The sequence below is a fragment of the Colias eurytheme genome, chromosome 19 (assembly GCF_061535395.1).
Source record: "Colias eurytheme isolate Ceu_HAF_F1 chromosome 19, ilColEury1 Martin Lab GWU primary, whole genome shotgun sequence".
Lineage (NCBI taxonomy): Eukaryota > Metazoa > Arthropoda > Insecta > Lepidoptera > Pieridae > Colias > Colias eurytheme.
Genome location: NC_142998.1, coordinates 8,947,877 through 8,964,773, shown reverse-complemented (window position 1 = coordinate 8,964,773; position 16,897 = coordinate 8,947,877). Strand labels below are relative to the sequence as shown.

General features: G+C 33.1%; 1 protein-coding gene across 1 annotated transcript in view; it reads left to right on the top strand.

Moving 5' to 3' along the window:
- The first annotated feature begins 481 nt into the window (after positions 1–481).
- The window catches only part of nAChRalpha1 (nicotinic acetylcholine receptor alpha1), a 57,965-nt gene continuing 41,549 nt past the window's right edge, over positions 482–16,897 (top strand). The window contains exon 1 of the mRNA XM_090112869.1: positions 482–667. Within this exon, the coding sequence (XP_089968995.1) occupies positions 482–667 (186 nt within the window). The remainder of the gene's footprint in view (positions 668–16,897) is intronic.

Sequence of the window (16,897 nt, the reverse complement as noted above, 5' to 3'; positions counted from 1 at the left end):
CGCTACACACTACGCTAAACACTAAACACTCCTGTCCAGACGTGTTTAGGCAGGCACACTGCGAGTGAGGGGGAAGGGAGGGCGCGCGGGACGTGGCTACTCGCAGTCCACTCGCAAAAAAATAGAACACGCTTCTATTCACTTTACTACACAGCCTACTAAACACTCGCACTAAACAGTCGCTGTCCACACGTAGTACTACTCATCACCTGCACTCGCACTAATCAAAGTGTGAACCAGCCATTACACGGAACGCCTCAGAGCGAGGTAACGCCGCATGAGTCATGTTTTTTCGTGCGTGCAGCCGGCTCTATCGAATTATAAGACGTTGTCACGTCAAAAATGATACGAAAAGAGAATCTACGTTTTTTGTTCACATCAGTGTTAACAGAGCAAAAATAGAAACAGAACATATATGTACTAAGATACGAGATACTTACTAACCCACGTTCATTGTCCACAGGGGAGGTGTTAGCCTAAGATGGTGTTGGCGTTTGTGGTCGGCGTACTGTGCGTGTGTGGCCGCCTAAGCGTCGCGAACCCAGAAGCGAAGCGGCTGTACGACGACCTCTTGTCCAACTACAACCGGCTCATCCGGCCCGTGGGTAACAACTCCGACCGGCTCACCGTGAAGATGGGGCTGCGGCTCAGTCAGCTTATCGACGTTGTGAGTACCCTATTTCATTACAATTAGAAAACTCCATATAGATGGATCTGCGTAGAAGCGAAGCGGCTGTACGACGCAGACGATCTTGTTCTATCACAGACTTTTTTTATCTATATTAATCGTAGTTCTACTGCAAATTAGTTACGGTTTTAATATGACATGGATATAACTAATGTAAGAGGGGTAGGGGTAGGGGTTTATTTCTATTTCTAAAACAGCGGGTAAATCTTGGATGCGTCTGGCAAAAGACCGAAAAGAATGGAAAAAACATGAGGAGGCCTATTATACCCGACTATGGGTGAATTAAGGCTTGAAAGAAAAGAAAGAGGGGTAGAGAACAAGAAGCTAGAGAATCAAGAAGAAATGCATTATCTGGATTGTAATAATTTGTTAATGTGCTATTTTTAATAGATATCGGATCAACAGTCTTTGCGTGAAAATAGCTATACTTGAACATTCTTGATACACCATGTTCATGTTTTCTTTGTTAAATAACCTATTAAATTATTAACCCATTAAATAATTCCATTGGCAACATAACTGGATGGATTTCGTCCATCCTTACAAACGTTTTCGTCTAATAATTGAAGTACCTATAATCGACATACTATCTTCAGTACTTTTTTCAATGCTATGGTCTTCTCAAAACCACTAATCATAACAATTCATATAGGTTTTGCATTCAATCCTGATTTTTTAGCATTTTTACGTAGGAGACATATTGATCCAACCTCGCATACTTTGCCGCTTATAATAGATAGTAATTAATGGATGGAATTTAGTTGTGATTAATTCTCGTATCGATACTAAATAACTGGATATAGAAAATCGTATTTGCGGAAATTAATTTAATGTGTCCATTCTGGTATTAATATAGAATTCGGAAGGTAATTGAATCTGAAATCCTAAAAAAGACGTGTGGCACTCGGGGACTGCCGCGGTATTGCATAGCATGCCTTTAAGCCACACCTCCGAGCCCGTCGGAGTGGGGAGCGTGAGGTTTTTTCGTTACGGAATTTCTCGGTTCGGTCCCCGCGCTCAAGGCCCGCGATAGAAGCTATGCAATAGCTTAACTTGTAAAAAATTATTATACCTATGGCCATAGTAATTAGGTGTGGCCACGACACAAAAATTATTGTTTGCATTAGTTTAGGAAAATTACAAATGTCGCTATACCTACTCACTTATATGTTAGTGAACTTAGCAGATTATTTTTAGCAGATCAAAAAAAAAATGTGAGTTCTTATCGCGTGCAGTTGAGTTCTACAGTTCCTGATACTTTTTAGAAATAGTTCTGGCGTTTTTACCTTAAAAAACGACATTTGAAAAAATGATCTGCCAACTTCCCGTAGCAGATCATTTTTGATCTAGAAAATTTATTTATGTCATATTTCATCACGCCGTAGCACCATGCCGTAGCATCATGCCGTAGCATCATGCCGTAGCATCACGCCGTAGCATCACGCCGTAGTATCATGCCGTAGCATCATGCCGTAGCTTCATGCCGTAGCATCATGCCGTAGCATCACGCCGTAGCATCACGCCGTAGCATCACGCCGTAGCATCATTCCGTAGCATCACGCCGTAGCATCATTCCGTAGCATCATGCCGTAGCATCACGCCGTAGCATCATGCCGTATCATCATGCCGTAGCATCACACCGTAGCATCACACCGTAGCATCACGCCGTAGCATCACAGCGTAGCATCACGCCGTAACACATGCCGTAGCATTACGCCGTAGCATCACGCCGTAGCATCACAGCATAGCATCACGCCGTAGCATCACGTCGTAGTATCACGTCGTAGCATCACGTCGTAGCATTACGTAATTAGCATCACGTTTAGCCGGGTCCAGGTCGGGTTTTTTCAAATGTCGTTTGTTAAGGTAAAAAGTATCAGGAACTGTAGAACTCAATTGCACGCGATAAGAACTCACATTTTTTTTTGATCTGCTAAGTTCACTAACATCTCACTTATCATAAAAGAATCACATGTTTTGCTTAATATCATGCACAAGTTATTACCTACGTTTTTTTTCAAACTAGTGTAGTACGAAGTGGCGTGTGAAAAGCGAAACGACCAATTTAGACACGATCCTCTTCAAATTGTCTTACTGATGCAGTTATAAATGCATGTTGCTATGGGCAACCTTTTTCCAAATTTTTTTACCGATTTTTGAAGTAAAACTTCTTTAGGCGCGACTAGGGAGTAACTCAGATTTTTTTTCTGACGGAAGTAACGCTGTGTAGTTTCCGCCATTTAAAAATAATAATTCTGATTGGTTGTAAGTATATGTCATATACTACACGCTTCTTGACTTATACGCCAGCTAGTGGCAAATATCATAATCAATTAGGATTATTTATTTTCAAATTTTCAAACGGATCAATTGTGAATAGCAAAGTGAATGAAAAATTCAACAGTTTTAAAAACATTATTTTAAATTGCAAAATTTTTTGAAAATCTCTAAATATACTTGTTTATTTATTACTTTTAAAATAAGTGAATTAAAAATAAAAATAAACATGTTGCGGATTATAATCAATCTATTTTAAATATTGCTGAAGACAAAGTAGTATCCATAGCAACAGATATGTATATAGGTTGTCATTCAGTTGAACAAGAAGCATATGTACGCCAACAATTTCATAAAATGTCAGTTATTGATACAGGAGGATCGCCTTATGAAATCATATTAGTTCTTAACAAATTTTACATTATTACAACCAATATTGATGTATCTGATGGCTTAGCCAACGGTTGTGTTGGAAAGTTAGTGTATATTGAACGTGATGACAGTGATAACATCATACGCTTATGGCTTGAGTTTCCTGGTAAGATAGGAGAGAAAATTAGGAAAAAAGCTGCCCATCATATTCAAACTCTAAACATTAGTAGAACAGCAGTCCCAATTTTACGAAGATCGTCATCTGTACCAATGAATAGAAATAAGACAATATTTGCAAAGAGAAATCACTTTCCATTAGTATCTGCTTGTGCGCTTACAATACATAAGTCTCAAGGTGGTACTTTTGATCAAATCGTTTATGAATACAATAAAAGTCACAGTCAGCAGCTGTTATATGTAGCATTATCACGAGTAACTGATATAAATGGATTGTTCATTGTCTCAAACACCGATGACAACAAATTTTATCATGGAAGAAAGCGTCCAGGGGGAATAGTTGATTTACAGTGTGAATTTGAAAAACTTTCAAATTCTCGCCTAATAACACAACAGGAAGAATTATATAACCTTGTAAATGAGAGTAACATTACACTATTTTCCTTCAACTGCCAAAGTTTACGTGCTCATGTTTCTGATCTGAATGATAAAGTATTAAAAAGGTCCACATTGCTGTTATTTTCCGAAACTTGGATGAAAAATGACGAACAAATTCTTATTGAAAATTTTTATTGCGTTACCCAATACAAACGACCCAACTCAACTGCTGGTGGAGTAGCTGTATATCATTCATCTACAGATACACTGAACAATGTAACACCAATTCAAAATATTTCACCAACTATATTATCACAAATTTCCGATGAGGTTTCACAAATTGGTGACATCGCCTTGGTTCGATGTGTTAATACGAATGACCAACCTGTGATTATCGTTGTTATTTATATTTCTACAAATACTAGCCTGACAAATATCATAAAATTTATTCATCAGCAATTACTTCACTTCACAATTGAAGGTTCTCGACTTTTAAATAGTAATTATCATGAATTACCGATGATTCTAACTGGAGATTTTAATGTTAATTTTCGCTCTCAGGAATCTCAGTCGTTAATTGATTTTTTAGAAGAAAAATTTGATTTATCTATGAATACTTCTCGACTTCATTCAACAACGCGTTTCGGTACAACGATAGATGCTGTATTTTCAAGAAAAGTAGCAAATTTAGAGAGTAAAATTTATGTTTCACATTATAGTAACCACAAACCTATAATTTCGTACGTAAGAAATTATGATGACATTCAATTACCTGCTTCGAATGAATAATATTAATATAACATTTAAATAATCTTTGTAAAGCACATGAATAATAAATATAATTAAATTATAATATAATATTTATTTATTTAAGTTAATATTTTATCATTTCAGTGATATATGTCGTCAACGCCAAAGAAGTTTTACTTCAATCGCGCGTAAAGGTTACACGCACACACTTTTTTTTTACAATTGCTAGGACTTGTTTTTTTTCAACCGGACAATTTTTCTATATTCTAAAAATCGTATTGAAATATAAATAAAAAGGGTCCTAGGCATTTAAAAATAAATTCCATGAAAATATTTAATAGAAACACAAGAGCGTTGTCGATCGTTCAACCGTAACAGTATCGGGTTACTATCAGAGGCGGCTCGCCCTAAGGAGCGCTGGTGCAGTGAACTCCCATAAATAATTATAATAAAATCATACTCCTTAATTTAATTATTAACATTAATTATTACTATTTAAAATCAATCGTAATCTTTAAAACTACTGTTAATACCCATGAATATATCCATCATTCCATTATCCCATACACCTGTATCATACCTACTGTATTATCTAACGCGCGAAGCGGAGCGCTCACGATTGCGCTCCAATGAAAAAAGATTTAGTACATTTCCTAATACGAAATCCAATAGGAGTGAAAGAGAGGGTTTTGCCAGAGCCCTGCGCGTGAAACAAAAGATTTTCTATTGAAAAGTAGCAAAATTCGGAGCGCCGCACCCGCAAACGTTGCCGGTTCGTTTTTACCGCCCGGCAGGACAGCGATTGCGACGTTGCCAGTTGTTACGTCTATAATATAAACAAACACTCGACTCTCGAGTCAATTTCAATGCACGCGCGCGATTCATGCAATTTTCTAATTAAAATTATAAAATACGTGTTGAAATAGCCTGTACTTATCAGTATTACTTGTGAGTGTTAAAATGAACAATAATTATAATGTGGCGTTCATTAAAAAGTGTGATAAAACGAAAGGGACCGCCACGGCCTGTACTTGATCTTACGCAAAAATGTACGACAAAAACGAAAACATATAGGTACGCGTGTGTTTAAATCTGAACAATATGTGAAAACACCGTGGTTGTGTGGTTGTGATGAAAGCAACAACAGATATTTACGAATGTCTTGTCGCTTTAAGTTATAGATATTTTTGCACACCAAAAAGAAAGACGTATACGTATTTCCTTTATAAGTAATTTTTTTGATAAATGTACTGCTTTACACCATGTATTTTCAGTGTTTTATTTCAAGTGAACACCCATAAAATTTTGTCACGAGCCGCCTCTGGTTACTATAATAGATCACAGAGTATGTATGGACAATATTTATGTGCACATTATTATAATTTTTAAAGCGAATATACCATACATTTTGTATAGAAAAAGGAATATTTATAACATTGAAAATTTTAAATATGAAATATGGGATTCCTTTGTGGTTTTCGCGATGGTAGGTAATTTCTGTATTATAACTATTAACTACCCAATGGCGCTTGTTGAATCAATAATTTTTCTAAATGTACAAGTCGATCGATTAATTCTCTTATTACAAATTATTTAATGAAATTGTAAATAACACTCAATACTATAATCGATAGAATTGAATTTATAAAACTACTTACCTAAATAATACCTATATCATTTTCATATTCAATTACAAAAGTTGAAACAAATCCAATAAAACAACCGAAGGTGAGCCAAAAATATTCCACTGTTTATATATACGTTTCAAATAACAGAAACATAACAGAACTTTGTCGATATAATAAAACTAGTTTGGCCCTTTTAATCTTTCTCCATTAGATATTTTCCTCGTAAATTACCATAAAATCCGACGTAACAAAGTTTAACGAGATCACGACCCTTTGTGACTCCGCTGGGTTATAATTTAATTCTAAATTCGTTCGCCTAAATAGTTTTCTAATCGGGACAGCCGTTGGGTGGAGCTACTAATTATATTTATAAAGAGGGTGGTATCTGCGAATTAATAATATAATACCTACTTAATATGCTGATATTACCTGTGCACTTGAAGAAGTCGGGGCACATTCTCAAGCGTTATCTCACGAACAGCCACTACGACTTCCCAAATAAAATTATATATTATAATATATTGTCCTCTTAAAATTGTAAAAACATGTCCTTGTTTACTATGAAGTCTAGACTTACGCTCTTTTAAAATAAATTCTATTTAATTTTCATGATAAAGGTTGTTATTCCGTATTCCGTAGTTACCTTATATATTATGTACGTGGAAAAATATCGCAATTACTCATTCCGTATTAATCTAAGCCCATATTATATGAATAATTAAATGGATTATCGTATAACTAGCCTCATGAAACATGTACCTACTGGTCTGTTATTAGATACTAATTAGAGGCGTACAACAAACTTTTAATATAATGAAGTAGTGGTCGGTTTATGATAATATTTTAGTACATGATAACAGTGAAATGCAGTTTCTCTTAAGTTTTAATAAGTGATTTGTGATTCATGTATATTATTTAAGAGTGATGCCTTGAAATAGTATCTTTACTTTACTTACTAAGTTCATACATATTATTTAGGGACTTTTTAACACACATACTAACGTTAAATAATTTTTGGGCACTATTTATTGATGTAAGAATAACTCAACTTAACGTTTCATATTATATCGAACCATAGGAAAGCATTTTACTTAAGCACACAATAATTTAATGATGTGTTAAAATTTAAAAAATACATTTTGCCTGCGTCTCTTTAACGCTCTATATTATAATGAAAGTACTCTAGTGCATACTTGACAGTACAACACTTCTTATTAATTATTTTTTAATTCATACTAACTAACAATATCTATGTATATTATAATAAATCTGTAGAAGGGTCAATTCTGTACATTGAAAATATTGAAAAAATAAATAGCAGGGGGTGTTACTGGATCGATACCAAACCCAAATATGTGATTAAAAAATTTTTTGTCTGTCTGTATGTGAAGGCATCACGTGAAAACTAACGGTTCGATTTCTATGAAACTTGGTACAATTATACCTTACTATCCTGGGCATAAAATAGGATACTTTTTATCCCGGAAAAATACGTACAAAAAAAAGTGTGTGCGTGTAACCTTTACGCGCGATTGAAGTAAAACTTCTTTGGCGTTGACGACATATATCACTGAAATGATAAAATATTAACTTAAATAAATAAATATTATATTATAATTTAATTATATTTATTATTCATGTGCTTTACAAAGATTATTTAAATGTTATATTAATATTATTCATTCGAAGCAGGTAATTGAATGTCATCATAATTTCTTACGTACGAAATTATAGGTTTGTGGTTACTATAATGTGAAACATAAATTTTACTCTCTAAATTTGCTACTTTTCTTGAAAATACAGCATCTATCGTTGTACCGAAACGCGTTGTTGAATGAAGTCGAGAAGTATTCATAGATAAATCAAATTTTTCTTCTAAAAAATCAATTAACGACTGAGATTCCTGAGAGCGAAAATTAACATTAAAATCTCCAGTTAGAATCATCGGTAATTCATGATAATTACTATTTAAAAGTCGAGAACCTTCAATTGTGAAGTGAAGTAATTGCTGATGAATAAATTTTATGATATTTGTCAGGCTAGTATTTGTAGAAATATAAATAACAACGATAATCACAGGTTGGTCATTCGTATTAACACATCGAACCAAGGCGATGTCACCAATTTGTGAAACCTCATCGGAAATTTGTGATAATATAGTTGGTGAAATATTTTGAATTGGTGTTACATTGTTCAGTGTATCTGTAGATGAATGATATACAGCTACTCCACCAGCAGTTGAGTTGGGTCGTTTGTATTGGGTAACGCAATAAAAATTTTCAATAAGAATTTGTTCGTCATTTTTCATCCAAGTTTCGGAAAATAACAGCAATGTGGACCTTTTTAATACTTTATCATTCAGATCAGAAACATGAGCACGTAAACTTTGGCAGTTGAAGGAAAATAGTGTAATGTTACTCTCATTTACAAGGTTATATAATTCTTCCTGTTGTGTTATTAGGCGAGAATTTGAAAGTTTTTCAAATTCACACTGTAAATCAACTATTCCCCCTGGACGCTTTCTTCCATGATAAAATTTGTTGTCATCGGTGTTTGAGACAATGAACAATCCATTTATATCAGTTACTCGTGATAATGCTACATATAACAGCTGCTGACTGTGACTTTTATTGTATTCATAAACGATTTGATCAAAAGTACCACCTTGAGACTTATGTATTGTAAGCGCACAAGCAGATACTAATGGAAAGTGATTTCTCTTTGCAAATATTGTCTTATTTCTATTCATTGGTACAGATGACGATCTTCGTAAAATTGGGACTGCTGTTCTACTAATGTTTAGAGTTTGAATATGATGGGCAGCTTTTTTCCTAATTTTCTCTCCTATCTTACCAGGAAACTCAAGCCATAAGCGTATGATGTTATCACTGTCATCACGTTCAATATACACTAACTTTCCAACACAACCGTTGGCTAAGCCATCAGATACATCAATATTGGTTGTAATAATGTAAAATTTGTTAAGAACTAATATGATTTCATAAGGCGATCCTCCTGTATCAATAACTGACATTTTATGAAATTGTTGGCGTACATATGCTTCTTGTTCAACTGAATGACAACCTATATACATATCTGTTGCTATGGATACTACTTTGTCTTCAGCAATATTTAAAATAGATTGATTATAATCCGCAACATGTTTATTTTTATTTTTAATTCACTTATTTTAAAAGTAATAAATAAACAAGTATATTTAGAGATTTTCAAAAAATTTTGCAATTTAAAATAATGTTTTTAAAACTGTTGAATTTTTCATTCACTTTGCTATTCACAATTGATCCGTTTGAAAATTTGAAAATAAATAATCCTAATTGATTATGATATTTGCCACTAGCTGGCGTATAAGTCAAGAAGCGTGTAGTATATGACATATACTTACAACCAATCAGAATTATTATTTTTAAATGGCGGAAACTACACAGCGTTACTTCCGTCAGAAAAAAAATCTGAGTTACTCCCTAGTCGCGCCTAAAGAAGTTTTACTTCAAAAATTAAATCTTATTTTTTCTTAATTTTTCCGCGCGGACGGAGTCGCGGGCGGAAGCTAGTTGATAATAATTTTACACACACTATACCTATACAATTAACCACTAACTAAGATATTACCAAGCAAGTTGAATGCAGTTGCGCATGAAGGAACTGCACGGTTTATATTAGCATTAATTGAACACAAAGTAAAGCTTCTGCAATATGTAGGTTACACTCTATGTAATTAATAATTATGCTTATATCAATTATCATATGAAAACTTTAAGTATTGTAGTATTTTTGTATTGATACGCTATTTTTTGCGTTGATTACTGTCTAGTACACATTAACGATTGAGATTATATTTTGTTTAGTATCTACTAGTTCTAGTAAAAAACACACGGGCAATTATAATTAAAAAGAACCAAAGCCGAAACCTCCGTTAAAAGTATTTTATAAATTTAGAAAATCTTATTGCGCGAATTATTATGCATTGAAAGTAGCTCTTTATAATGAGCAATACGGTAATTTAGCTGCCTTCGTATTTAATACATAAAGTATAGTAGTTCCTAGTACTGAAGTAACAAATTACTAAATAGCACTCATCCCTTGAATAATATATGCAAGTAAAGTGCACTCCTCAATGATACCTAAAATATCTCAACGAACCAATACTTTGAATTGGATTTATACCGTGAACTGTACTTCACGTCGATTAGATATGAAAGGAAATTTGTATTTCAAAGGCTCTTGCAATATTTACAGCTATTTCAAAGAAGTGGCTATTTGCATATCAAAATCTGAAAGAGTGCAGTCTGGGAGAGTCTGGGCGTCTTTTATACGTATAATTTTATCGAATCAATATTCAAGTAGGTTTAAATAAGCGAATGCGGTTAATGTTAAATATAGTTCCAGTGGTTGATGGGTTAGAGCTTCTGAAATTAGCCTTCGAATGAATAATTAATGCTCTTTCTATTCTTTATAGAGCTAGGTATTTTGTAATAAAATATTTAGTTTTTTAAATAATATTTTGAGATAAAAAAATTGTAGATCGAAATACTTGAAATTTTATGAAATGTAACTAGCCCATTCCTTTCTATTGGACACAAGATTTTATACTTTCATAGTACTTAACGAGATTACGATACTTTCGATCAGTGAAACAGATGTATGGATAATGCATCTGCCCCTTACGGCTTACTCCACTTGGGGACACGGGACTTCACAACATAGCACTTTACATCAATAATTATTGTCCATGGCTGATGATCTTCAACTGTACAAATATATTTGGCCACAAATTCCTCTGATACACGAATACAATATAAATTTTACTTAAATATTAGCAGTGCATCTCTCATCTAATATTAAAAGTCCAGTGAAAAAGTTGTCAAACTTGTTGGTCATTCAACAAGTGTCCCCAGAGCTGCTGTCGGAAACTAATAAACAGTTACGGTACAGATAATAAAATTAAACGATTTCGCTTGAATTCAATGTCCTTTTAAATGTGGAGATGTGCTCAGTTTTTGTGTGAGACATTTTATAAGCTTCGTACGTCTTAAACACGGTGCAAAGAAATTTTGCAGTTCTCAGTCAATTGGATACTGTAATTAAACAATTTGTTTAGTAGTGATAATAATCTCAGAGATTTATTTATATTAGAAACTAGCGGTCCGCCCCGGCTTCGCCCGTGGTACATATTTACGTTTTCTCTACATAAGAACCATCCTCGTACTTCAAGGAATATAATAAAAAAAGAATTATCGAAATCGGTTCAGCCGTTCTCGAGTTATGCGCTTACCAACACATTTTGCGATTCATTTTTATATATAAAGAAGAAGAAGATACGTATATATTCTCTTCATTTGTTATTAAGTAAGAAGTAAGGAAATAGTAGTAGGTAGTTCTTACGGCAGGAGAAACAAACATCCTAAAAAAATATTATCTCTACAATTATTGGATACGTCATTTCAGGAGAACATTTCTCTCTCTTCAGCCTTTTTCGTTCACTACCAAGGCAATCTTCATAACAAGATTTACACACTGATTAGTGAACTTTGTAACTAAATTATCAAAGCCACCACAAGAATGTCATCCATCCCAATTTTGCTTATAAGCCCACGCCTGAGCCGCTGCCCAAAATATTTACCACTACCTGCGCTCTGCGGTTTCACCCGCGTGGCTCTGCTCCTCAGTCTGTCGCAACTTCATAGAAAAAAATTTTTATATGAAACGGGGCAAAATTTTCATGGCGACTATATTTGTCTCGCTCACTTCCTCAGTGTGTTTCACTTTCCGTTATTGTTGACCGTGACATCACTCCTGACTCCATATTGTAATTTGTGGTTATCGATACTACATTTTGTTAATGTGAAGTAAGTTTATTTACCACTTGTTGGAAAATAAGTACCTAAGTGTTTTAAAGCCTAAGTTTTTTTTGTGCGTTTTGTGATATTCTGGACCTTTTGTTGCGAAGAATGGCGTACAGAAAATGTGAAATATGTGGTTTGAGATCGGAGCGAAAAGACGGGATTAAACGCTATTTTATGGCTAGATTTCCTCTAGATGAACTGCAGTAAGTAGAAATTTCTTTATGCAACAGCGTTATCTAAGTATTTTTATTCATAAAACTTATATTTTACTTTATCAGATAGGTAAGTTGTTATAATTTTTCATCATTGTCGACATTTCATTTTCAGATGTAAAGAATGGGTGAAAATGTCAGGAAAAGAGGATCTTGCTTATTTACCCATTGAAAAATTGCATCAGTTAAAATTTGTGTGTGGAAAGCATTTTAAAGAAAGTGATTTCAAGAAAAAACGAACTCAGCTAAAAAAAACAGCTATACCATCAGAAAGACTGACTTCTGCGCCACTTTCAGACACTATTCTGGCTGAATTTCCTTATCACCTCTTCAAAGAACAGCGAGAAGGTTAGTATTATAATAATGATATATTCACATATTATGTATTCATATTATTGCTTAAATATATATATTACAATAATTTAATTTAAAATACTAAAATTATACAGCAAGTTATTTGTGTTAGAATTGTGGAGAAGTTAATTAGTTAGTACAAAACTAAAAAATCAATGTAATTCTAAAATTGACTAATTTCAGATGAACCATCAACTTCTTCTGTTCATCAAGTTAGTTTGTCAGGCAGACCATTACCTTCTCTTACTCCACAAGATGAAATGACTAGAGTTGAAGAGGCAAAACATATTTTTTATGAAGATGACATTCCATCAGTGGAGTACACTGTGAACATTATGACAAGTGAACAATGCATTGTTGAAAGAGGTATGTTGTGTCTTACTATGTAAAGTGTACTTGATTAGAAAGATCCAATTATATAACCAAGTTAGTTAAGAACTAAATATCAGAGTACAGTATTATATGTTTATTGTGATGCTGGCAATATGGACTGACAACTTATTATGATATTATCATTCTCGAGAATATAAAATTTCTTTTACATTTATAAGTTAGAATATTATATTGGTTATAGTGAACATTTCCTTACACAACAAACTAAGACTAGTAGTGGAAAAGAAGAAAGTTAAATACAAACATGTTTTGGATTAATATCTTAGAATTAATAAATTGAATTTGAAATTATATCAATTTAAATAACAATTTCCTGCTTTTTATGGATAACATACAACATTCAAGTTGAACCTTATATAATTTCTTATTTCAGATGATCCGTCAACATCGTCAATTACAGATTTTATATCAGTAAAGTCGAAAGAAAAAGCTTCTCAACAAAAAGGTTAGTAAGTGAACAATGTTCTATTATGTTATTGAAGTGTATGATGTAGGTATGTATGAAGTAGTGACTGGCCATGTGGCCAACTGATTTCACACTTATAATATTAGTTAGGAAGTATGTTGTTAATGGACATAAGCTTTTAAAATATTAAACATATATGTTTTGTATAAACTTCTATCCAATATTTCAATTACGACTGAATAGTAATATTTTTTGTCTACCAATAGAATCTAAACTTATGTTATTTTTTTCAGTAGTGAGAAAAAGGAGTAAGCGAGCAATAACATCAAACAGTGAAATGACCTTGACTCCACGGAAAAAGAAATTAATGAAGAGGGTTGAACTTCTGAAATCGAAAATAAGAAAAGTCAAAGAAAAGGCCAAAATGTTTGATAACATTAAATCTAAAACGCTGAAGATGATGATGGTTTCAGCAATAAAAAATCAGAAACGGTCTTCGCATGGCAAACGTTGGTCTAATAATGAAAAAGCCTTAGCTATTGCTATGTATAAAAAGTCGCCGAAATTATATAGGTATTTACGGCATTTGCTGCCTTTACCTAGTCCAAGAACTTTACAGATTGTTCTAGGGAAAATGAATTTAAATCCTGGTTTTAATCAATCCATAATTGAACATCTGAAAAGAAAGGTCAGGGAATTATCATGTAAAGATAAAATATGTGTTATTGTATTTGACGAGATGTCTTTAAAAAAAAGACTTATCTATAACTCAGCTTATGATAAAGTTGAGGGATATCAAGATTTAGGAGAACACGGACGTTCCGGGGATTTAGGGGACAAGGCTTTAGTCTTATTATTACAAGGAGCACACAAAAAATATAAACAGCCGCTAGCACACTACTTTGTAAAGGGTACAATAGCTTCAGAAAAATTAGTAGCCATTATAAAAAATGCCATAAAAATTGTTAGTGAAATTGGTTTTAAAGTGATCGCGAGTGTCTGTGATCAAGGGCCCACAAATGTTGGCGCTTTAAATTTGCTTAAAAAGTTTTCAGGACTTCCTCTTGATAGTAACTTTTATACAATTAATAACGAGAAAATTTATATAATTTATGATGTTCCTCATTTATTAAAATCTATTAGGAACAACTTTTTTGAAGGCGGCGTTTTAGTATTTGATGGAATGAAGGCAAGATGGTCACATTTAATTCAACTTCAAGAAAAAAATAACAAAACACTTCATTTCAAAAAAATTACATCACTCCATGTATATCCTAAGTTTCGCGCTAAAATGAAAGTCAAACTGGCCGCGCAAATACTCAGTAATGACGTATCTGCTATTTTAAAATTATTTGCAGAGACATTTGATTCTAATGTAAAAGAAGTTGATGGAACATTAAAACGAGATGCTGTTTTACAAACAGCAAATGTAATTAAACAGTTAGATACTTTGTTCGATTTGACTAATGGCCCTGCGTCGAAAAAAGATGTAAAGAAAGGTTTGAGAGTTAACGTATCTAAAAACAGTATACACCATAAAATGTGGCCACAATTAAAAACAATGGTTAAAACCATGCACTTCTTAAAATCTGACAGCCAGCTGAGATTACGAAATGTTAGATGCATAAATGGATATTACACCACTATATGTTCTCTGCAGGACATATGGAAATATGTTAATTCAATTGGATTTAAATTCCTTAATTTGCGTCAATTAAACCAAGACACTTTAGAGAATCTTTTCGGTTTAATTAGGCAACATTCGCCAACGAATCATAATCCAACGTGTCACCATTTTACAGCAGCCCTCAAAACGAGCATATTGACAAAATTGAGTACTCCAATTCGAGGAGCTAATTGTGACCCTGACGAAAATCAACTTATTTTAGATTTTCATGATTTAGTTTTTAAAAATGCCGATGTTGACGATTTAATTGAATCAGAACATTCGTATCCAGTTACACTTGATATAGATGATGAAGATGATAGTGATCCTATTTTACATTTGCCAGACATTGAACCCGAAACAGATGACAACTGCTTTGAGCTTTTTGAAAATCAACCAGTTGTTTATGTTAGCGGCTATCTCGCCTCTGTATTGGTTAAAAGATGCCACTGTTCCAAATGCTGCGACAGTTTAAGGACATTGAAGCCAGGGAGTGATAATACATATAATTATATAGCCCTTAAAGAATGGTGGAAGGACAAGCTCTCCCTTACATATCCGACAGTGAACCTCTGCAACACAGTAAATTTATGTGTATCCATATTTGAGCGTGATATTAAACATTTATTACACATCAATGACATTGTTAAATATTGTTGTGTAATGATGTACAAGGAAGTTAGTTTAACTTGGATGTGTGATGAACACAGTGGCATCTTAATGCAAACGTTACTAACAAAATTGTCAATTTTACTAATTAGAAATGAATGTAAGAAAATAAATGTGTCATTAACTGAAAGAGAACAATCAAACGCTGACATAAATAAAATTGCTCAATTAACGAGTTCCGCTAGATAGTCCATTGAAAAGTTACATTTAGGGTTAATTTTTTTTTTTGGATGTGTAGGGGGGTCAGTGTGTAGCTATCACCAAGTTTGTGGGATCGCCACCCTTGTCCCACGGCCGCCATCTTGAAAAGAGCGGTTGATATAGTTTTTACGATATATCTCATAAACTATTTATCTGATAAAAAAACATTGTTAGCATTATTTGTTGAAAATTAAATTCTCTACAACTTTGGTGCAGTAACTTTTTGTCGTAGAACTATAAATAAAAAAATTATAAGCGAAAATGTTCAGAAATTAGAGATATTTATATTTTTCAATAAAACTTTTTTTTATCATTATACTTTTATACTTTTTTACATTTTTTATTGAGCAATTTACCTACATTTAATTTTTTATTTATTTTATTGTACAAGTTTGAAGATTGAGCAGCGAATTGTGATTTAGCAAAGGATGTTTTAGTATGTGGAATTTTAATAATATCATTTCTTCTATCAAAATCTAGCGAAGGATTAAATAGCAAGTTTTTGTGAGTTTTTAAGACAGAGTTTAAAATATACAATTTTCTAACAGACAAGAGACCTTTTTTTAATTTGTAATAATTTGTAATAAATAGTCATTTTGTATTTGTACCAAATAAAACTGTTTATTTCTGCATATTGTGTCTGATGCACTTAACCGAGTGGATTATAAATTATTTTTATTTTATTTTAATGCATGTATAATTATTAAATAGGTAATCAATAATAATGTAATGTAACAAATAATATTATAATAAATTATGTCTAAAGCTGAATAAATTCGTGTACATACAACAGTGTAATATAAATTGTGTGAACACAGGCTCCTGAAAAACAGTTTACACTATATTAGGAGCCTGGGTCATT